The 22,601-nt window shown below is 53.7% G+C and overlaps 2 protein-coding genes across 4 annotated transcripts in view; one reads left to right on the top strand and one right to left on the bottom strand.

The window, feature by feature from the left end:
* GALNS (galactosamine (N-acetyl)-6-sulfatase) overlaps window positions 1-17,506 on the bottom strand; it is a 29,395-nt gene extending 11,889 nt beyond the window's left edge. The window contains exons 1-8 of one of the 2 annotated variants that reach the window (XM_036440908.2): window positions 17,283-17,506; window positions 9,164-9,287; window positions 8,446-8,520; window positions 7,632-7,734; window positions 4,256-4,399; window positions 2,961-3,027; window positions 2,752-2,879; window positions 2,053-2,192 (exon numbers count right to left, since the gene is read on the bottom strand). In XM_036440908.2, coding sequence (XP_036296801.1) covers window positions 2,053-2,192; window positions 2,752-2,879; window positions 2,961-3,027; window positions 4,256-4,399; window positions 7,632-7,734; window positions 8,446-8,520; window positions 9,164-9,287; window positions 17,283-17,399 — 898 coding nt within the window. In that variant the 5' untranslated portion in view covers window positions 17,400-17,506. The remainder of the gene's footprint in view (window positions 1-2,052; window positions 2,193-2,751; window positions 2,880-2,960; window positions 3,028-4,255; window positions 4,400-7,631; window positions 7,735-8,445; window positions 8,521-9,163; window positions 9,288-17,282) is intronic. The other variant, XM_036440910.2, reaches the window with a different exon arrangement.
* TRAPPC2L (trafficking protein particle complex subunit 2L) lies at window positions 17,485-21,689 on the top strand. 2 transcript variants are annotated; one of them, XM_036440928.1, is made up of 5 exons: window positions 17,485-17,605; window positions 19,091-19,240; window positions 20,285-20,372; window positions 20,503-20,582; window positions 21,508-21,689. In XM_036440928.1, exons 2-5 carry the CDS (start codon window positions 19,125-19,127, stop codon window positions 21,551-21,553), a joined length of 330 nt encoding a protein of 109 aa, XP_036296821.1. In that variant the 5' UTR covers window positions 17,485-17,605; window positions 19,091-19,124; the 3' UTR covers window positions 21,554-21,689. The 2 variants fall into 2 exon arrangements, with proteins under 2 accessions (XP_036296821.1, XP_036296820.1); XM_036440927.2 differs by having other exon boundaries at window positions 17,503-17,605; window positions 19,068-19,240.
* Window positions 21,690-22,601: the final 912 nt, after the last annotated feature.

The following is a 22,601-nucleotide window of genomic DNA, read 5'->3' as shown; positions in this document are numbered from 1 at the left end:
TTCAGGTACAACCTTTCTTAAACGTCAGTGTCTAGGGGCGTCCATGCATGTTTGGGAGTTGGGGAGTCTAGTTAACATGCATCAGTCCCCGGGTCCCGGGGGAGGGGGGGGTCCCATCACGGACAGGATGCAGATTCGTTTCTGACAAGCCCGGCCGTGAGCAGGTGGTCCTGAAACCATGCTGGGGAAGTGTCAGAGGGCAGAGTCCCCGTTCTGGCTGATCCAATGTCCTGCTGGGTGATGGGTGCACCGATTTTTACCTCCTTGTCATTTGTATCTTTTTAGAGATGCGCACGGAGGTTCTGTCCGCATGAACTATTCCACAAAGCAGAAACAAAGGCTGTGGTGAGTAAGCTCCAGGCCAGCTGGGAGGCTGGTGGTCCCGGAAAGACTGGGCTGTCAGGGCAGGGCTCTCCTGAGCGTCCCATTCAGGGCCAAGCAGGGACACCAACATTCGGCTCTGGGCCTTTGCTGGGAGACAGATGTCCACCCCTTCTCCAGGAGGAAGACGAAGCCCCTCCCAGCGTGAGGCTGGGCCATGGACTCTGACTGCCCTGGACCAGCCAGGCCCGGACCAGGAATTGCTTTCTGTTGCCAACAGAGTAGCTTCTTGGCTTGAGCCGGCTATGCTGTTCTTGTCACTTGAAATACTGGAGCCCCCAAAGCTCCCTGAGCACGGGGTCCCCTGGGCCTCAGATGCAGGCCGGTCCCTGTGGGCCTGACTGCAGTCCGTGGCCTTCCTTCCAGAGCTGCCTGAGTGACTCAGGGCCCTGCTGAGGCCCTAGCATTTTTAAAGAACAAGACCAGCCCTGGCCCGTGGCTCAGTTAGCTGGAGCAATCATCCTGCACTAAAAGGTGGTGGGTTCAATTCCCAGTCAGAACACATACCCAGGTTGTGGGCTTGATTCCCAGTGAGGGCACAGTGGGAGGCAATGGGTGTTTCTCACATTGATGTTTCTCTGTCTCTACCTATCTCTTCCTTCCTCTTTCTAAAATTTTGTTTGAAAAAAAAAGAAAGAAAGAAGATCGAAAGATATCTGACCACTAGGGTGAACCTCTTAACAGATAACAAAACGTGGCCAAGGCACATGCAGCCACTCACTCCATAAGCTGGAAATCAGAGTGCATGGAAGGACCTGAGGCCACGGCTCTCAGGAGGCCTGCAGGCCCAGCTCAGGGGACTTGGTCCCTTCCTTCCTGGATACTCTATTCACCAGGCCTTAGTGAGGGAGTCTTGGGGGATCGGGGGCCCGGGGAGGGCAGGGGCCTGGGCATGGCTGCCAGGGAGGCTGGGAAGTGTATCTTCTGTATTTTTAGCTCCTGGGGAGATGGACATTGCCACCAACATGAAGGCAGGCTTCCTAAACTCAGAAAAAGTTGCAAATTCGGCTGGTTAGACAAGTGACAATGATGTGCCTAAGTTTAGAATAAAAAAGCTGATGGAGAACATCAGTGCTTTAGAGGGGAAAGCCCAGAAATGACCTCATTCAGCTCCTAAATGTGCAGGAGGCTGAAGAGACGATCTCAGGTCCAGTCCGTGGCCGAGCTAGGACCGAGTGAAGGTCCTGGCTTGGTCTCCGTCCTCCTCACCGAGCTCCCACTCCTGACCGGGTACCACCAGGGGAGCCAGAAACAACAAACAACTCAGAAGCAGGGCGGCGGGCAGGCACTTTCCTACACTGAAACCCCTCCCTGGGCCAGGAGAGGCCGAGGCGCTCCAGCCTTTCAGGGGAGGAGGGTGCATCACAGAACGTGGGTGTTGGTGGGCAGTCCCACCAGGCTCCTGTGTGACCAAGCCCATGCCAAACCCATAGGGCAGCTCTTGGGCCTCCTCATATTTGTTCCTATTGGACGGGGCCCCAGGAACAAATCCAGGACATCTCCCTCATTGGATGAGGTTCCCGGGGCAGAGTGGACATCCCCCCATGGCGGGGGTCCCCCGGGCAGAGCCCCCTTCACTCTGCCCCAGGGGTGCTGAGGGGACCTGAGCGAGCCTTGGGGGAAGAGTATTCTGGAGTGCAGTCTTGTGTACTGGGACACTGAAATACTTGCCTTCTTTGGGAGCAGAAATGAGGGCAGCGCCATTGTCAGATGTGAAGAAAACAAATGTGTTCTCTGCGACCTTCAGGTCCCGAAGCAGGTTCAGGATCTTCCCCACGCTGTCATCGATCTCCCGGACAGCGTCGCCGTACCTGCGGGAAAGGTGGGACACTCAGCAGGTGGTCAAGGCTCCGGTGTGATCAAAGACTTCAGGGTGGACAATGACACAGACCAAATTCACCGAGGAGGGGGGAAGTTCAAGTTCTCAGAGCTAATCTAGGAGGGCGAGCACACTGCTGCAGCCTCCTCCCACCAAGCCTGGGCTGATGGATAGCTCCGAGGCACAGACGCGTCAGCCTTTTTCTACAATCGTTAACAAAACATAACGGCCTGGCCGGCGTGGCTCAGTGGTTGAGCATAGACCTGTGAACCAGGAGGTCACAGTTCGATTCCCGGTCAGGGCACATGCCCGGGTTGCAGGTTTGATTCCCAGTGTGGGGTGTGTGGGAGGCAGCCGATCAAAGATTCTCTCTTATAATTGATGTTTCCAACTTTCTCCCTTTCCCTTCCTCTCTGAAATCAATAACAACATATTAACACACACACACACACACACCCCCCACAAAATGGTATTGAGTGCCCTGTTCCTGGACGTAATCAAGCACAGTTGAACCTCCCAGAGAGGCCTATATCTCCACCACAGGGACTCACCGCCCTCGCTGACTGGTGCCTAGGAAAGGCTTAGAAGCATAAACGGGCGCATGTGTGGCGTCGATGGCCCAGTAGAGAAAGAAGGGGTGCTGAGCCGCCTGCTGCCTCTTAATGAAATCCAGGGCTTCCTGAGGAGAAGAACACACCGTCTGCCCCTGCCCGGAGGCGGGACTCCCCGCCCCAGAGCCTGCCAGTCCGGCTCCCGTTACCTGCAAGTAGATCTGGGTCAGGTTGGCTTCTCCAGTTTTTTGATTAATTGGAAACTCTTCATAAAATCTGATGAACAGATACAGAGAGAAATTAAATTTCAGATAAAGAAAGCCTCTTCCCTGTGACTACATAAGCAAAGACATAAGCCTCATTTAAAAGAATGACGGAAATGCCCAATTTATGAACAAATGAAATTGGGAGCTCACACTGCTCCTGAGGTCACAGTCTCAAGGACAGAGTGGGGCTAAGACTGGGTGCCATGGTCACCATTTAGGAGGATGGGAAGCATTGTGTAAGGGCAGAGAGGGCAGTGAGAGAGATGAAGGCAAAAGGCAGATCCTAGTTACTTAGGGCTGGGGTGGTCACTGATGAGTGTGAGTTGTCTTTCTGAGGCGGCAGAAATCTTCTGAAACTGGTGATGGCTGCAAATGCTGTGAATGTACTAGAAAGCACTGACCTGCGTATCTATACTAATGAAAGGGCAATATGCAAATTGGTCATTATGCCCTCATAGTAACAACCGAACAGCAGGCTGTTGGGGCGACCAGGCTGGCAGGGGGGCAGTTGGGGGTGACCAGGCCAGCAGGGGAGATAGTGAGGGGCAACCTGGCCGGCAGGGGGGGCAGTGAGGGCAACCAGGCCAGCAGGGGAGGGGGGGCAGTTAGGAGCGACCAAGCCAGCAGAGGGGGCAGTGAGGGGCAACCAGGCTGGTGGGAGTGGGGTGGGGCGGGGCAGTTGAGGGTGACTAGGCTGGTGGCGGTGGTGGCAGGGCAGTTGGGGGCGACCAGGGTGGCAGGGTGGGCAGTTGGAAGTGATCAGACTGGCAGGCAGAGGTGGTTAGGGGTGATCAGGCTGGCGGGGGACAGTTAAAGGCGATCAGGCAGACAGGCAGGTGAGCAGTCAGGAGTCAGCAGTCCCAGATTGTGAGAGGGATGTCTGATGGCTGGGATCAGGCTGAAACCAGCAGTGGGACATCCCCCGAGGGGTCCCGATTGGTTAGGGTCCAGGTTGGGCTGAGGGGACCCCCCCTTGTATGAATTTCGTGCACTAGGCCTCTAGTGTGTGTGTGTGTGTGTGTGTGTGTGTGTGTGTATATATATATGGAGGTAATATGTAAATTAGCCAGAATGCCTTAAGGTGTCATGACTGGCTCAGGAGGAGCTGCAGGGCCCGGCACACAAGGGCTCCAGTGCTGGTGGGCAGGTGTTTCCAGAAACCCCGTCCAGCTCCTGGGCAGCCCCAGAGGGCAAGGGCTGGGTTCGGCATCTAAGGGCGAAAAGGGAGGGACCATTACCTGCCGACCATCTCCCAGTCCCGGTACACTGGGATGTTGGGCCTGGCCCTGTTGTCATAAGGTCCAAAATGACAGTTGGGGGATCCAAACCACTCATCAAATCCATGCTTCAGGGGGTGGAACCGAGGCCTGTGGCCCAGATGCCTGGAAACAGGAAGCCAGGACACTTCAGGAAGTCCCACATGGGGCACCCCAAAGTTCCAAACAGCAGCAGTCCATTACCTTCACTGAAATCGAATGAAAGATATGTCCCTCCAGCACCCAAAGCATGCTAAGCCCAGGCACAGAAAGACCTCACCCCCAGGAAACTGCAGCACTGTCTGCCCTCCCCCAGTGACACTGCCAGGCTATAGCTAAGGGCCACAGACTGGGACAGTGCCAGGACCGGCTAGTGCTGCTCACCAACTCAGTGCCTTGGCCAGAAATGGGGGTGGGTATGACTAGAAGAGAACACAGCGATTTGCCTGCAGTGACAACTATCAAGCTGTTCAGAATCCCAGGTGCTCTGCGTGGAGTAGAGTGGCTGTCTGCAAGCACCTACCACACGGTGGGTGTCATGCAAAGCCAGGCTGTGCCCTGCTTCCCTGTCCTCTTGAGGACACTTAACGCTGGGTCCTCTTGCCAATGGGAGGGGCTGACTCGCTCCCATTTGTCTCAGGTTCCAGTGGTCCTGGAGCACGGCCCCATGTGTTCCTTGGAATTCAGGGCTAACAGAGGGAGTTCTGGGTTCCGGCCCCTGTGGGGCAGGCCCACTCCACCCTGGAAAGCGATGGGTTTCCTAGGTTTTTGTTTGCAGGCAGCCTCTTGCAGCGATGTGTTTTTGGAAAGCTGTGCCCTGGAGTGGAGGGTCCTGCTCCTCTGGTGCACTTGGGCAGGCCCCATCCTACTGCTCAGAGGCCACGCAAACTCCCGAGTTACTGTGAGCTCATTGCACCGCCCAGTCACTCGGTCAGAGGACACGATGTGTGGCAGCGAGGGAGGCCTGGGCGGAGGCAGGCCAGAACGGAGCCAGCCAGCACCTGAGCGACGGTAATGCGTATCTTGGGGCCTGGGTTCCCCACTGCTGGTTATAAGATGCTCTGCCTCCAGACAGCTGCCTGGCACCCACCTTGAGCCTCTCGAGCCTCTCTGCCAGGTGCGTGTCAGCTCTGCTGCGACCTGGGACCGCTGTGACATGCCCCATCATTCCCAATACCTCACTCCAGCACTGGCTGTGTGCGACTCTGTGTACTCACATCCATTAGCTCAAATGGCCTTTGCTTAACAGAATCCCCAGCCAACGTCCTCCTCATGTTGAGATATCAATTTAAAGTGCTCATTCCAAAGCAGCAGCGGGGCCAGCCCTGCCCAAAGGTGAGCTGCATCGGCATCCTATCTCAGCCTCTCTCCCAGGAGTCCAGGTTCCTTGGTCAGGCTGGGGGAATCCACGTCTGTGGTGCTGGGGCCCTGAGGCAGGACGTCAGAGCAGCCACAACCATGCCAGCCAACATCTCCCCACGACAGCCTTGAGACAGGACCCCCACTGGGTCGGGAGAGGCCGAGCCCTTTGCCCAGGCCTCCCAGAGCCAGTTCTGCCACAGCCATCCTGACCCTGGCTCATCCACCAGCACAGTGTCCACCTCGAGTTCCGCCAGAGCTGCTTCTCTGGGCCCTGTCAGACTCCTCCTCTGCATTCATCTTTCTCCTCAGAGATACATCCCATTCCAGTTCTGGCTGCCCCGAGGCAATGGCTAGGGATGGGAGGCCGCTGGATCCAAGGCAGCGCTGCCAGGCTGGGTACAGAGCCCCGGTCATCGGGGGGCTCTTACTTCCGCCAGTGCAGCCCCGACACGGCACAGCTCTGGCAGGCGTCACAGCCGGCCTCTGCCAGTCTCCCTGGGCCTTCCCGGCAATGCTTTGCACCGTGCAGGCAGCAAGAGCTCCCTTAACCCAATGCACCCCCCCACCAGCTCTATTCTGCAGCCACTACCTCCTTTGAGCTCATCTGTCTGGCAGGCAGCTCCCAACTTGTCTCAGGAGGGAGAAAGCATTCATTAGCCTTCAGATTACCAGGATTTTCTGACAATTACTCTCCCAGTTTCTGTGCTCTCCCATCATGTGATTGTCAACATGCAAAGAGCAGCAGTTCTAAAGGGGCACAAACAAGGCACTCATCCTTGAGAAAGCACGGATGATGAGTACCAGAGGCACAGGGTCCTCAGTGTGTTAGAGAGAAAACTAGGGATGGAAAATCTTGGAAGGCTTCCTGCAGGAAGTGGGTTTGCTGTTCTCCAAAGGCCCCAACACCCAGAAAAGAGGATACCTGACCTTTACATCAACCCACTTCGGCAGCCTCAGGGAGTAAGAGACAGAAGATGCTTAACGTGCTTAAAACAGTATAAACAGAATGAGTAATAACGTGAGCTTCTATTGATAGAATCATGAACATTGGATCCCAATGACCCCACACTGCATGACTACATGAAAACTCTCTACCTCCTAGTTGCTTCTTCTTCTTCCTCCTTTTTTTGCTTCTCAATGTTTCTTATTCTAGGCTATTTTTAAAAAATATTATAAACTATTTCTGAACAACATAGGAACACCTCTGTACCCACCAATCGTGGCATGGCTTCTGTGTATCCTTACTTGTAGGACTTCCGTTCAGCTAGACTTCGGGCGGCTCTTGGTGATGGTTGTTCTATAGCCTAGTTTTTTGTTTTTTTAATATATATTTTATTGATTTTTTTACAGAGAGGAAGAGAGAGGGATAGAGTTAGAAACATCGATGAGAGAGAATCATCGGTCAGCTGCCTCCTGCACCCCCTCCACTGGGGATGTGCCCGCAACCAAGGCACATGCCCTTGATCAGAATCGAACCTGGGACCTTTCAGTTCGCAGGCTGACGCTCCATCCACTGAGCCAAATCAGTTTCGGCTGTAGCCTAGTTTTAATTTGATATGGTTGTCGGAGAAGGCAAGCACAGAGTTTACCTACTCTGCCATCTTGACCACTAGTTGCTTCTTCATGTCACCACCAGACAGAGCCCTTGTGCTTGCCGACAAAGTGTGTTCCCCATGACAGCACTGCATGTGCAATAATGTGGCTCCTTCGGGGACACTGCGGCAACAGGCAGCACCAGGAGAGGAACAGGGAGAAGGGGCAGGTGGTTGGCATGTGCAATATGCAAGGAGAACCATGGGCTCACAGCTAACACCCCAGCCTAGAGACAGGAAGTCCCAGCAGCACGGCCATCCCAGCTTTTGAAGGAAGGCTTCAGACATCCACACGGACCCGGAAGTCAAAGACTCTACTCCTCACCCAAGAAGGTTTCCCCGTTTGGAAACTGTAGCAGTGACCGTGCGTGGATGCGCCCAGCCGGGCAGCTGTCCGGACTCACCACTTGCCCACGATCTTGCTGACGTAGCCGGCCCCCTTCAGCAGCTCGGGCAGGAGGAGCTCGGTGTCCGGGATGCCGCCCACGATCTCCTGAGGCGTATAGGCTGCGAGAGCACCACAGCGTGTGAACCACTCACTCACACAGAAGTGCTGCTGAAGACCATGGACTGAAAACTGGCCCTTCGGCGTCAATGGGAAAAGCCCTGGTGAGGAGCTGGCCCTGCTGCACTGTACTTTCGGGGTCTTCCGAGCACTTCTCCAAAGTAAGCACAGTACTGGGTGAGGACGGATCTACAGACGGGTTGGGACTATCAGGCAGAGCCCCAAGCCCTGCCCCCGCTGCTGGCTTGCCCAGGGGTCTCCAGAACATGTCACCTGACAGCATGAAGGCCCCACTCACAACAGGCTCCCTGTGCTTTCTACACTGTTTCTCCAAGGGCTGTTCCCTGTTGACCTCATGGTGCCGGGCTCCCTCAGGCAGTGCTCCTTGAGGGGGTGGGCTGGGGTTGTACACAACTCCCCAGACTGTGCAGGGCAGCCCTGGGACAGAACACGGCAGGGAAGGAGCAGTGAGCAGTGAATCCCTGAGCCCTAGCATTAACCTCACCTTCTTTTCTACTTGCCTAAAATGCATCGTTTTTTTCATGAAAGTGCTACAATCTATATTAAAATGGCATGTTGTAATCCAAACAAAGCCCCTGACCTTGGGTAATGAGAGCTGTCCTGGAGAGGGAAGAATGGGTGACATAGGCCCCTCCCTTATCCCCTCGGGTCCTCGGCCTCCCAGACCTTTTATAGCCCAAATGCGCACGCACCGTTCCTGGCCTGCGCGTTGGTGGTGTAGAAGCCGTTGCGGATGGGCAGACGTCCTGTGAGCAGGGCCGCTCTGGCTGCATGGAGGCAAAAAACCCAGAAACACGATGAGAATGCGCATGCATCAGGCCTGTGGCCAGCTCTTCAGAGCTTCTAAGTCCCCTCCAGTCTCTAGAGCTGGGTGGGCAGTACAGCTCCCCTGTACTGATGGGCTCAGAGGCCGGTCACCGGGGAGCTCTGGCCAGGCCCTGCAGCTCAGCGTCTCCGCAATCACTCTGCCCGGCTCCCATGACCCTGAGATGGGGGTCCCAATGGCCCCTCGTGTGCTCCCCACCCAGCATTGCTTTTCTTCTTAAGGTCAGCATTCATGTAGAAGCCCCTGAGCAGCAGTGAACAAGCCTCAGCACTCAGCACCTGGAATTAGCACCACCCCATGCAGCGACTTTGGCCTCTCACGGATCCTTAGAGGGGACAGGCTCTCAGTGGCCTACGGCCCCATGCCCACACAAGGAGCCTGGGACCCAATGTGCCAGGAAGCCAACAGAAAGGCCCACACTTCCCTCAGGGAAATGTGGTGAGGCCGACACCTTTGTCAGGGCAGCCCGCTCCTCATGCCAGACCCCTCCCCACACTGGCCCCATGCTGCACCATGCCCACTCTCCCCTGCTATGCCCAACTCCCCTGCCTACTCCCTGTGCCCGAAGGCCAGCCCTGACTTACATGGTGAGCACAGGGGGTTGGCCGTGTAGAAGTTTGAGAAAAGCATGCCCTCAGCGGCCATCCGGTCCAAATTCGGGGTCTCTCTGGAAGGCTCTCCATATACTCCCAGGTCACCCCACCCCATCTGCAGAAAAAAGCATGGAGGAGGATTGAACCTCCCCCTATCTTTGGGGTCCGTGACACAGAGCTCCCTCACAGCCCAATGCCTGGCTTGGGCACAGGGAGCATGGGTGGCAGCTGAGCTTTGGGGCTCACCTCCACCCCAGTCTCCACATAGAGAAGAAGCCTCATAAGTGTGTTGTGCAGACTGAGACTGAACATCAAGTGAGAGGCTCCCCACAAAGCTGGAGTGTGGCCATGTGACCCAGCTGCTCCACACAAAACCACATGCACGTGCACAGCAGCATGGTGCACGATGGCCCAAAGGGAACACCCAGTGTCCATCAGGTGAGCAATGAGTAAACACAACATGTCTAACTGTCTGGCCCTGGGTTAATAGTGGCTCCCAGATTTATGTCCACTCAGAAGCTGTGAACGTGCCTTATTTGGAAGCGCAGATGTAAATAGCTAAGATGAGGTCGTACTGGGCTATAAGTCCAATGACTGGTGTCCATAGAGGAGGAGGAGACACAGTCATACAGGGAGACAACAAAGGCAGAGACTGGAGCAATGCATCTACAAGCGGGAGAGGCAGGAAGGATCTTCCCTCGGAATCTCAGGAGAAACCAGCTCTGGATTTCAAACCCTGGCCTCCAGAGCTGGGAAAGAAAAGATTTCTGTTGTTTAAGGCACCAAATTTGTAGTAATTTGTTATGCTCCAGGAAAAGTAATACGCACACTATGGACATATAGCCTGGACAAACTGTGATGAGGTCCCTCCAAGCTGGGTCTCCTTAGATTCGCCTCAGTATGAGTCCCAGGTGTCACTTTCACAGTGGCTAACTGCTCCCCTCTCCTAGACAAGGGGCAGGAGCTTTAGCTGCGGGACAGGCCCCGGGGACCTAGGCTGCTCCAGCCTCCAGCTGCACCTGCGGGCCTTCCCTCACAGGAGTGACACATTACTCCCTCTGAGCACCAAACCAGAGCGAAATGACCATCTGACCTAGTGATTCCACTCCTGGGTGTCCCCGAAACAGAGTTGAAAACATGTGTCTACATGAGAAGGAACAGACGATGTCTCAACAGTGCTACTCCCAGTTGCCAAAGTGTATAGACAACCAAGTGCCCGCTGATGATAGACGAACACCCTTGTCATCCAAACTCCGGAATACCACTCAGCCGCAAAAAGGAGTGAAGCACTAACACATGCTACAACATGGGTGAGCCTCATGCACGAAATCTGTGCAAGGGGCTCGGCCCTCACAGCCTCAGCAGCTGCTTCGGCCCTTGAAGCCCTGGTTTCATCCGGAAGGTTGTCCAGCTGTCCGGTCTAATTAGCATATTGTGCTTTTATTATTATAGATGCCCAGAGAAAGCAAATCCACAGAGGCAGAAAGCAGACTGATAGTTGCCAGGAGCCAAGGGAGGAGATCAGGCAGTGACTGCCAGTGGGGACGGGGCCTTCTTAGGGTGATGAGAAGGACTTGAAGCTGACTGTGACGATGTGCACAATCAGCTGTGACTATCCTAGCAATCACTGAATTGTACACTTTAACTGGGTGCATGGCATGTACCGTGAACTATGTCTCAACAGAACAGTTAGAAAGGTGCAGGCATCTGTGTTCTGCTGAGGCCGGGTAAGACCCAGTGGTTCCCCGTTTCTTCAGGGGCCTCTTTTTAAAAAAATATATATTTTATTGATTTTTTACAGAGAGGAAGGGAGAGGGATAGAGAGTTAAAAACATCAATGAGAGAGAAACATCTACCAGCTGCCTTTTGCACACCCCCTCCTGGGTATGTGCCCGCAACCAAGGTACATGCCCTTGACCGGAATCAAACCTGGGACCCTTCAGTCCGCAGACCGACGCTCTATCCACTGAGTCAAACCAGGTTCAGCTCTAGGGGCCTCTTGAAGCTCTTCTCACTCCCTGGACTCTGGTTAGTCAGCCAACAAGAATCTCAGGCCTGTATGAAAGGACAAGGGTCTGAACTTAGAGGAAAGTGCTCCCCTAAGACTGGACACAGCAGTACGCTGACCTGGAAAATCTGGAAGACACTGGGTTGATTCTGCAGACATTGTATAGAGTTGGGCCAGGTCATCTCATGAAGATATTTAGCAACTCTGGGTCATAAATGATGGCTGTCCATGCAGATTTACCAGGACCGTCCAGTTAGGTCTATTGTCTGACTGCAATTATTAATGTGCCTTCTCTGCATTATAGGTTATACAGCCATCCTTCCCATAAGGGTGAGCCCAGGGGGTGACACTGCCTCAGGTGACATCCGGCCTCCACGCTTCTCCCAGGCACTGCTCCTTCCGTTGTTCCCATGTCCTAGCTTTCAGCTGGCTGACACATGGGGGTCTGAGAGCCCACTCAGGGCCTTTGCCTTTGGACCTGCTATCTGCTCTCAAAGGCCTTTATGGCTTTAGGGTTCTGGTTTTGGCACTTTGAGCTTTGGATTTCTTTGGAGATGGTTTATTTTGAAGTCACTGAGATGGCTTTTCCATGTGGTAACAACAGGAGCTGAAAGGAAATGTGTACCGGAAGAGAGGTTCAGCCAACAGAAGAGAGGAGGGTGGCGTGCTCGTGGGTGGAGAAGGGACAACGTGCCAGAAATTTTGCATGTTCAGGGACACTGCCTACGAGCCCAGGTTGGGGGCTGTGGGAGCAGAAAAGCACCTCAGTAGCATCTGATGACTTAGCAGGAGCCCCAGGGCAGGCTGAGAGGGCACAGCTTGCTTGAGGCTCCTTCCTTTCCCTATCCCCTCACCACCCCAAGTGTGGACTTGTCCGCTCAGGCACAAGGGGGCTGCTGTCTCTCTAGGCAGAGCAAGCCCTGGGTTGGAGGAACAAGAGAGGCAAAGGGGCTGGTCACATGGCATCTCTTGCCTGGCACCCACCAAAGTTCCAGGAGGAAGGCAGGTACTCAATGTGTCATGTTTACATAAACAATGTAGGTGCAGGGAGCCTTCTTATTGGGGAATGATGGGATATTCCCCATATGTCAGGTTCCAGATGCCAGGCAAGGGCCAACCTGCTTACAGGTAGGCCTTTCTGAGGCCAGCGGTCACTGGCCCACTGTTTTAACTCGTCTTCTCAACAGCATTCTATTATTACTTGTTAATTAGCTTCCTTAGTTACAAAAATAGGAATATTAATATCCACCTGGCAGTTATTAAGGAATACGTGAAATCATCTCACAAGCAGTATTTAGTATCTTCTTCTCTCTTCCACATGACCTTCCATGTTCACAGGGAACGAAAGTCACGGGACTTAGAGTTCGCTTCCTGCTCTCAGCCCTTCTTTCACTTAGAATCTCTAGGCTTTGGAGGAATGCAAGAATCAGTCGCTGCTGGCTACAAGGGATCATTGTCAAGACACACATGCATTGAAGGACTGGCTTCCACTGATGGCTCCGGGGGCAATCAATCCATGTCTCTCTCTCACACTGAGGATGGGGGCACCTGCCTGATGGGCCCACCATGGTCACAGTGAAGCTGGCGTGCATGCAGCTTGACTTTAAACTTCCTCAGTAGTCAGAGTGCTCCTTCTTAGAACTGTTTTTGCAAATAAGGAACCGAGACACAGAGTGCCAGGTCCTCGGAAGCAGGAATGGTCTTGGCCCGGTTGGGCTGGAATAACCCAGGAGGGAGCTGTGTCCCCCTGACCCTGGCCTCATCAGCCTTGGGGGACAGAGCTGAGTCAGGTCCACTGAAGAAATGGACACGTCTACTAAACCCATTCAATGCATGTCTCCCAGGACCTGTCCTGGGTCTGAGGACACCCTGGGGATAAGGAGCAGATGCTATCCCTACCTTCATCAGGTGTGTTATGCAAAGTGCTGAGGTCCCTGAAAACCTCAGTGTATTGGTTGTGGATCCCAAAGAAATAGCCTGGAGGATTGGCTGTAAGAGACATGAGTTTATTAGGACTTACATGTACACTGGTGGCGGCCGACCAGTGAAATTTACTGCTGCACCAGCTGCCACCGATCAAGTCACTAAGTCCTATCTGGCCTGCAGATGCACTAGGGCCGTGGTCGACAAACTGCGGCTCTCGAGCCACATGTGGCTCTTTGGCCCCTTGAGTGTGGCTCTTCCACAAAATACCACGGCCTGGGGAGTCCATTTTGAAGAGGTGGCATTAGAAAAGTTTAAGGTTAAAAAATGTGGCTCTCAAAAAAAAATTTCAATTGTCGTACTGTTGATATTTGGCTCTGTTGACTAATGAGTTTGCCGACCACTGCACTAGGAGTGGCCAGCCAGTGCTACTGTTTCACTGTCACCCAAGACTTTCCCAACACGAGGTTTTATAATGCTGAAAACACAAAAACATGTTCCAGCCGGTTTCTCAGTGGTTAGAGCATCAGCCTTCAGACCAAAGGGTCATAGGTTTGACTCCTGGCTCTGGGCCCCAGTCCCCAGCCTGGGTCAGGGTGTGTGTGGGAGGCAATCAATCAATGTGTCTCTCTCACATTGAGGTATCTTCTCTCTCTAAAAATCAGTGGAAAAAATATCCTCTGGCCAGGATTTTAAAAAGGGAAAACAGAAAAATGGCATACAGGGGGAGGAGGAGAGATCCTGCGTGAGATCAAAACACTCGCTGTTTTCTTGACTGAGGAGCTGGCGAGGCTCCCAAGGTCTCAGAGTCCGCTTACTGATGGCCTTCACTCTGTTTTCACGGGGCGGGGGGGGGAGGGGAGAGGGGGAGCTAGAGCATGGGAAGGGGCCCATGTTCTCATTTCTATAAGGTGCCACCTGGATGAAAGGGTCTGCCTGCCTCCTCCATCCTGCTCCCTGCCTGGCTCTGGGGCGGGAGTTGAGGGGTTGTTTGGCCAGAGGCCTCGGCTCCAGAGGCCAGCAGACCCCTACCCAGACAGTGAGCCTGGCTCAGGGGTACGAACCGGGTCTTCATGGTAGTGCGCCTTCTCCCTGGGCCTGCTGACCATAAAGGCCGGTGAGGGCACAGAGCAAGGGGCTTCTGGATCCCGCTGCCTGAAGTCAAGGCTGCCCCAGGCTGTACAGTCACGGGAGTTTGGTTTCCTAGTTTATATAAGTCAATTTGCATGTATTTTCTGTTATTTCCCACCAAAAAGTCCTGGCCTGTCCACGTTTGCTGACCAGGGCAAAAGTCTTCCAGGCTTCTTTGGTTTCAGCTGCCAGAGAAGCCCAAAGCCACAGGAAGGAAATTGCACCGGAGAGGCCCAGCACTGGGGCTCCTGGCCACTGTTTCGGTTCCTGTTACCCCACCCCGGGGCACCCAAGCAGGGAGGCTCCCCACATTAGCCCCTCTAGAGCAGAAATACTCCCAGTGCTGGTCATGCTCCACTACTCAGAACCTCCACGGCCTAAACGACATTTCCAACAGAAATACACAGCAGCTCCCTGTGTAAGTTTGCACTTTCTAGCAGCCTCATGAAAAAGGCAAAAAGAAAGACAAATGAGGGCTAGCTTACTTTACTTAACTCAATACAGGCATACCTCACTTTACCTGCACTTTGCTTCATTGTGCTTCAGAGGTGTTTTGTTTTTTAATAAACTGAAGGCATGACTCTCCACCAGCAAAAATGTCACGACTCACTTTACTGGGATACTTGCTTTATTGCGAGACTTGCTTTGTTGCAGGGGTCTGAAACCAGACCTGCAAAATCTCTGAAGTATGCATGTATACCCAAAATGTTATCACTACAATAAACCTTCAATAGTCCGGAGGGCACATGACTTGCTTCACACACCCACTGCCACCCTGGAGAGAAGGGGCAGGGGCAGCAACCTCACAGACACAGCACTCAGCTCGAGTCTCACCATTCAAAAGGGACTGCCTTGACAGGGACTCGAGCTTTGAGAAGACTGAATATTGAACCAAAAGCAAGCATTTCCAAGACTAACGTGTTGTTCATTAGGATGGACCAGCTGAAGGGCTGCAGAACCTGCTGTAGAAGCCGTCATCACCTGAGGAGTTTATGAGACTAAAAATAAGCATGTGCAGTGTTATCTCTGGGTGGTGGAATTATGGATGGGTTTCTACGATCTTTTCAGGTTCATCTGAATGTTATTAATTCTTCATAATAAAAAAATAATTATTATAACAAAAAATTAAGTACGATTTGTTGTTGTTGTTAATCTTCACCTGAGGATATTTTTTCCCCATTGATTTTTAGGGATAGTAGAAGGGAGGGAGAGGGAGGAAAAGCGAGAGAGTGAACCATCAATGTAAGAGAGTCACAATGATTGGCTGCCTCCGTGCGCCTGGTCTGGGGATCAAACATGCACTGCAACCCAGGTACCTGCCCTTGACTGGGAATCGATGCTCTAATCACTGAGAAACACCAGCCAGGGAAAGTGAGATTTTTTTTTTTTTTAAACATTCTTTTTCTTGTACTGAGTCTTCAAAGTCTGAGTATATTTACACACTCGGCACCTCTCCATCCAGCCCAGCCAGGGCTGTCCGACAGCCACCTGAGGCTCCTGGCCTTCGTCCAAAGGCTCCTGAGCATCTTTGCTGGCCTTTGGGGCACTCTGAGCTATATTTACTTACAACACTCTGATACCAACTGTGGGGATTTCCCCATCAGTCACTTCTCCAACTTCCTGGGCACCAGCTGGAGTCCAACAATTCAGTTCCGTTTTGCCGCTACCTGGAGCTTGTCTCAGATCCCACAGGTCAAGGGCTCTGTCCCACATGACTGACCCTTTCAGCTGGCCACAAGTCCTGTGCCTCCCGAACTTCTGACCAACCTGCAATAAGTTGGGAGTCCAGACCTGCTCAAGTTCCACAATTTGCTACAACAGCTCATAGAACTCAGGAAAGTGCTATACTTACTATTACAGTTATAAAGGAAGGTTATAAAGGAAGAGGTGCCTTGGCTGAGGTATGGGGAAGGTGTAAGGAGCTCCCCACTCTCTCCCGCTCCTCCACGTGTTCCTGTTGTTTAGTGTGTTTTTTTTCTTCCCCCCCAAAAGGAGGTCTTGTTACACAATTGATTGAATCATTGACCTCTGGTGATGGAACTCAATCTCCAGCCACTCACTCTTCCCTCCTTGGAGGTCAGGGTTGTGCTGAAGGTTTCAGCCCCTGATCACATCTTGGCCTTCTGAGGAACTCATCCTGAACCTACGCGGGGCCCCAAGCATTTAATTCATGACCACTCCACAGACACCACTCTCACTCCCAGAGCTTTAGGAGCTGTAGCTAGGACACTGTCTGTGACCATACTACAGGACCTGACATCACAGCCTGCCCTCTGCCCTGCCTGTCCTCACATCACTGTGAGGAGAGCTGGAGGGACAGGACAAAGGCTCTAAGAGCTCAGTAACTTCTCCAAGCTCAGGCGAGTAGGATCTCCAACCCAAGTTTGTCTGCACCCCTACTTTACCAGAATTCCTATTTCACTCCGGTCTGGAAAGGTGCACAGGGGCAGAGTTGCAAAGGGACAAGTGAACCACTCTGCTCCCATGCAGGATCCTGCTGCCTTGCTACTCTCCAAAGGGCTGACCTGTAAGTGTGACCTTGCGCCTGGGGCTGCACACACACCTGATGGGGTATATTATTCCACTTCAGCTAAAGACCTGACCTTTGACTAGAATTCTCAACAGGGCCAGAGATACCTGCCCAGGTGGGCAGGGGCAGCTCTGGGATAGGGCAGGTGCAGCGAATCGACTTTCTAAACAGGCAGAGTCTCAGTCTCGGTCAGCTTGTCACTCCCTTCTCTGCCCTTGGACGCTCTGGGTGGGAGGGCAGAGTTGAGCAGGGAAGGCTACGAGACTGGTCCTCACCTGCTGAGGGCGGCAGCTGATCTGGGCTGCCCTTTCACCCTTCCAGAGCGGGAGGGGCAAGAAAGGGAATAATAATGCAGAAGGGATCTTCTCCCAGTCTGGACTTCCCTACTCCCCCTTCACCGGCTGAAGAGAGTCACATTGATTGGCTGCCTCCGGTTCCTCTCACGGGACTCCCCCACCCACGGCCACCCCCACCTGCTGCATTGTGCGCTGCGTCTCCGGGGCCCAGCCCGCACTCACATCATCCATGAGCAGGAGTAGGATGTTGGGTGGCTGTGGGGTGCCGCTGGTGCCCAGCACCGCTGCACCCATTACTAGCAGCAGCCGCCACCTCATCGCCGCAGCAACCGCCGCCATGGCAACCACGCCGGGCGCGGCAGAACCCCGGCGAGCGGCGGGACCCGGAGGGCAGCTTTTCCGGGAGCGACGGGGCGGGGCCAGGCTGGCTGAGTGACTGGAGGGGCGGGACCCGGGCAGTCCCGTGACCGGCTGGGCGGGGTCACGTGACGTGGCCGACCGGGCCTCCCAAGATGGCGGTGTGCGTGGCGGTGATCGCCAAGGAGGTGCGTACGCAGGCGGGCGGGCGGCGCCGCAGTGCTCCGGCGCTCGCCGGTACCCCAGCACAGTCCCGCCCTCGCCCTCCGCTTTCCCACTTCCCTACCCCGAGGGTCCCGGAGGGACCAGCCCGCGGACTCCGCGGGGCGGACGGCGTCTGGGCGGTTCCGGAAAGGCGCCGCCTACTTCCGCTTTCGCAGCTGCGCAGGCGTCATCCCCGGGCGCCCGCCAGCTGGGCCCTTCTTTCCGGCTCGGCCCGGGATCCCGCCCCCCATCTCTACCCCGCAACTTCCCCCCATCCCCCTCCGGTATCCCCTTCTCGCCCCCCGAGCCAGCCGCCCACTTCTCCATCCTGCTCTACCGCACATCCGGGCCACGCCGTCGCCCACTCGGACGAGAGACACCACACATAGCAGTCAGTGCTTGCTGCTTTAAAAACAAATCAGATCGTGTCACGCTCCCGCCTAAAGCCTCTCCAGTGCCTTCTCATTGCTACTGTCTGAATAACCCGGTCGCCTCCTCCCCTCCTCCATATAGAACACCCTCCACTCCAAAGCAACGGGATTACTTGCAGCTCCGTGACAGGCTCTGCCCTCTCACCTCTGGCCTTTGCACCTGGAACTCCTCTCCCCTTAACCCCCTTTCCTCATCTTCCACTCTGGACACTATAGGCTTAATTAACTTCCTTAGAAAGCTGTGTCTGAATCCTGACACTGAGCTGGGTAGCTGTCCACATGCTCCTATTACAGTGCCCTTCTGTGTCCTCCGTGAGATCAGGCTTATGAGGCGTTCCTGCCTTGAAGCTCCTGAGTGCTGGCTTCCTTCTTAGCTACAGCACGGTATTCGTTTGTTGGTGGGATTTGGCGACTGCTTCCACCGAATGTCAGCCCCATTAGAGAAGGGACAGTGTAGTGTGCTCTGTATCTGGGCAGCGCCAGGCAAGGGACAGAAGCAGTGAATTGTGACATGAGGAAGCCCCCCAGGAAGATGCTGTTAACGCCGAGATCAAGATGGTCAGAAATGGATATGAAGAGATGGAGGGAGGTTTGAACCGAGCCCGGAAGAGTTTAGTGAGAGGGCAGGCCAGTGCCTCTTCTAAGGTGAAGAGATTGCAAGAGGCGGTGTATCAGGAAACAGCCAGTAGTATGGGGCCAGGAGAGCGCAGGCTGGGGCTGGGCCCCACAGGGGAGGGAAGTGACCTGTCCAGGTGACAGGTTAGTTGTCAGACTGGGCTCAAACCCATCTTTTTTTTCTGCCCATCCTAGAGATGCCCCTTTGCAGACAATATATAGGGCAGTGCCCACAACAGCCTGGAAAAGTAACCAACGGGTTCTAGAGAATGAGAGTGTGTTCCTGTGGCTAGTTGGCACTTGGCTGGTCCTCCCCCCCAAGTGCTCTGGCCTCCTGTTCATAATCGGTGCACACAGAGAGGATTCACATCACTTCAGCTGCCGTCATCCTCTCTTGCAGAATTACCCTCTTTACATCCGCAGTGTCCCCACGGAGAATGAGCTGAAGTTCCACTACATGGTGCACACGTCCCTGGACGTGGTGGACGAGAAGATCTCTGCAATGGGGAAGGCCCTGGTGGACCAGAGGGAGCTTTACCTGGGCCTGCTGTACCCCACAGAGGACTACAAGGTGTATCCTTACAGCCGGCAGGGGCCTGGCAGCGGGCTTCTCCCCACAGGGCGGGAATCCGGGATTCTGCCTGAAGTTGTGTGATGTACTGTAGGATCAGATAACCTTGAAAGGCATTTTGTACCATCACCTGAAAAGAAAAAAACGGTGAGGGCTTTTAGCCCAGGGGGGATTAGGGCAGCTTGAGGCTAATTGAATTTTGCCCTTTTTTCCTTTAATTAGGAGGATAATATGGGAAAAGCCAGGCTTGAATTACCTGGAGAATTGTGACCTTGTCAGGTTTACAGGAGAGCTGGGGAAGCTCCTATTTTATGCCTGCAAGGGTTTCTTTCTCAGCGGAGCCACCAGCTCTGAGCAAGGAATGATCGGTTCACTCATTTCATTGTCAGGCGCAGCCCCACAAGTCACTATAAAATCTTGACCACGCCCTTGGGGCAGATGGCTTGAGACCCATGGAGTTAAAAAATGTTCCCACAAGCAGTAATATAGCTTGCCCACAGTGATGCTTGCCCGGGAGTGGCCTTTCGAGGTGTAGACACTGCAGGCAGGATTTGTCCTTCATGAAATTGCTAATTTACCAGTTAACACTACAAGCTAAGCATTGATTCATAAGGGGGGCAAAAACACAGTGACTCCTGTAGCAAGTAGGCTTGGACTGGACTGTGGACATTCTTGAATCTCAGCCTCTAGAATCTGTATCCTACATAACCCTATACAATAAAAAGGTAATATGCAAAACAAAAAAAAGGGGGGGAGGGGCCAAGACCTGGGCAGGATAGTTTTGGGAGTTGGAATCAGGATGGGGTTTAGTTGCCTGCCCTTTGCTTCTCTAGTAAACACCAGAAGCTGCCCCCAGGAGGTGTCTAGTCACACCCAGCCAGGCAGGCCCAGCCTGGGGCATTTCCTGTGATGCAAGGTTTCTCCAAAGGGGCTCTGGAGCCAGGGCGTGCACAGATGGCCCTCTGCTTTCACACTTTCCAGTGAGGCTGTTTCATGTTTGTCACAGAGCCCTGTGTTGACAGCTTGTTCCCTAACCAGCTGTGCAGATATGGCTATGTGACCAACTCCAAGGTGAAGTTCGTTATGGTGGTGGATTCTTCCAACACAGCACTTCGTGACAATGAGATTCGCAGTGTAAGTGCAGGGAGTCTGTAAGCGGTGCCTGAGGCTGTTTGTTTTCCTTTTGTTTAAAAATGTTGAGAGGCAAAAAATATGGCAGTAATCCTGTGTACAGGTGAATTAAAAACTTTGGCTCTTCTTGCAGATGTTCCGGAAGCTGCACAACTCCTACACAGATGTGATGTGTAACCCCTTCTATAACCCAGGGGACCGCATTCAGTCCAGGTGGGCCTACTGTCATGTTTGCTACCTTCATTTGTAGGCCCTGCCTTGCTAAAAGGCAATGGTTTTGAAAGGAAGGGAGGGAAGGTCTTTTTAAGCAGTGGACACTGTTCTGCTAAGTCAGCAATTCTGAAGCAGCGGAACTCGATTTTTTCAAGCAAACTCTCACCCATAAACATATAAAACAGATGGGACTTGGGGGATAGAGCTTGCCCATTTGGTTTCCCATGTGCCCCCACTAGGTACTAGAGCACCATCACAAACTCAGTGAGGGCTCAGGCCTATGGACAGGAGCCTTCTGGGAAAACATCCTCCTGTTGCTGCCTAATTTTGTCTTTGATATTGAACTTGAATGGTGAGGAAATTGGATTGCAGATATCTTCAAATAGCCTTCAAATAGTCTTTTAATTTTGGAATGTCACGAAGTTGCTTCAGAAAGAAGCATTCACACACTCCAAGCCTGCTCCTGGGAATTCCATACATTTCTAGACACACCTCCCAAGGGGCTTCTTGCAGCTGGTAGGTAAGAGTACACTATAGTGACCTGAGTCAGGCCTTTCCTCTGCTGCCCGTGATGCTGTGTTTTTGGTCATCTTGGGCCCCAGGGGGAGAAGCCAGTGCTGTTATGTAGAGCCTGTGTCTCCTGGGCTGTTTGGGGCAGTGACAGCCCTGCACTCGCACACTGCAGCTCCTCCACCCTGTGCGGAAATCCAGCGGGCGGGACCTTGGGAAGCCCGAAGGGAAGTGGGAGGCAGGAGGCTTAGGCTCTCGTTGCCAGGTGTGGCAGGACACACGTCCTGGCCTCTTAGCTAAGTTCACTTACCTGGATGTTAGAGGCGTGGGCCTCGGGCAGTGCCACAGAGGCTGCCTCTAGGCAGCGGGTGGAGGGCCAGGTCTCGTCTCTCAATTGGACTGTTTCTCTTTGCAGGGCCTTCGATAGCATGGTGACGTCTATGATGATACAGGTCTGTTGAGTGAGAAGCTTGCTGCCTGCTGTGTGAAGAGAAGTGTTTTGTACATACTGTATTGTGTAGATGTGTATTTATTATCATTTACCTCACATGGGGGTGAGGCCAGGTGGGGGGCATGTCAACTAAAGGTCTTGTGACAGCAGATTTGGTGTTTTCCTTCTACCGACAGTTTAACTGGAGTTTAATGCAGAACTTTTCAGGGATGAGTGCAGATAGAGGTCAGGGACAAGATAGCAGGGAACTGTTGTCCCCACAGGCACGAAGGGGCAGTAGGAGCTGGTTGGTAGGAGCCCACAGAGCTTGGAGCCCTGGAGAGGCTTTGGCCATGGGGCAGCCTCTGTCCCACCGGCTGCTCTTGTGGCGCCCTCCAGTGGCTGACCAGGTGGGGTGCTGTATAAGGCCTCTGTGGCCGGATTTAGAACTCCCCCCACAGGGAAAAGTTCTCTAGCTGGTCTTGCATCAGCCTGATGTCTGGACTTGGCCCAATCTTGAGAGGCAGCTGTTAGGAGATCTAGGCCACTTGATGTAACTGCAGCATCTCACCTGTGGCTGTTGCTTTCTGAGCACGAAGGAGCCTCTTCCATCTGTTGGTGCACAGTGTTTCTTGTGGCTTGAGGGCTGGCCAGGGTTAGGCTCTGAGTCCCCTGCTACGCCACAGGCTAGAGGGAAACTGCCTTCCTGGGGCTGGGGAGGGGTGGTGCTTACATTTGAGGAAGAGTTGATGTAATTAGATGTCTACATCCTGTGTCCCCAGAGGCTTGCTCAGCCAAGTCCAGAGGACAGTCCTAATAGTTGACTGTGGCTGATGTGTCACCCCCTTCTGGGGTCAGGCAGCCAGGTTCTTTGCCATTTTTGTGTCCTGTGAAGAACGAGAGGCGACAGGGACCTGCTGAGTCTGAGCCCCACCCGCACAGTCTGCTCCAAGTAGTACTCGGCCCACACAGCTGTTGGCTGGCTTCTTTGAGTCAGCACCCCAAGACAGTCATTGAGTCCCTCCCGCTCTCAGTCACTGGGGAGATGGTCTCTGACCAGGAGGAAGGTGGCTCCGGTC

The sequence above is a fragment of the Pipistrellus kuhlii genome, unplaced genomic scaffold, assembly GCF_014108245.1.
Source record: "Pipistrellus kuhlii isolate mPipKuh1 unplaced genomic scaffold, mPipKuh1.p scaffold_m20_p_17, whole genome shotgun sequence".
NCBI lineage: Eukaryota > Metazoa > Chordata > Mammalia > Chiroptera > Vespertilionidae > Pipistrellus > Pipistrellus kuhlii.
The sequence above is the reverse complement of the archived record's forward strand: the minus strand, read 5'-3'. Positions and strand labels throughout refer to the sequence as shown.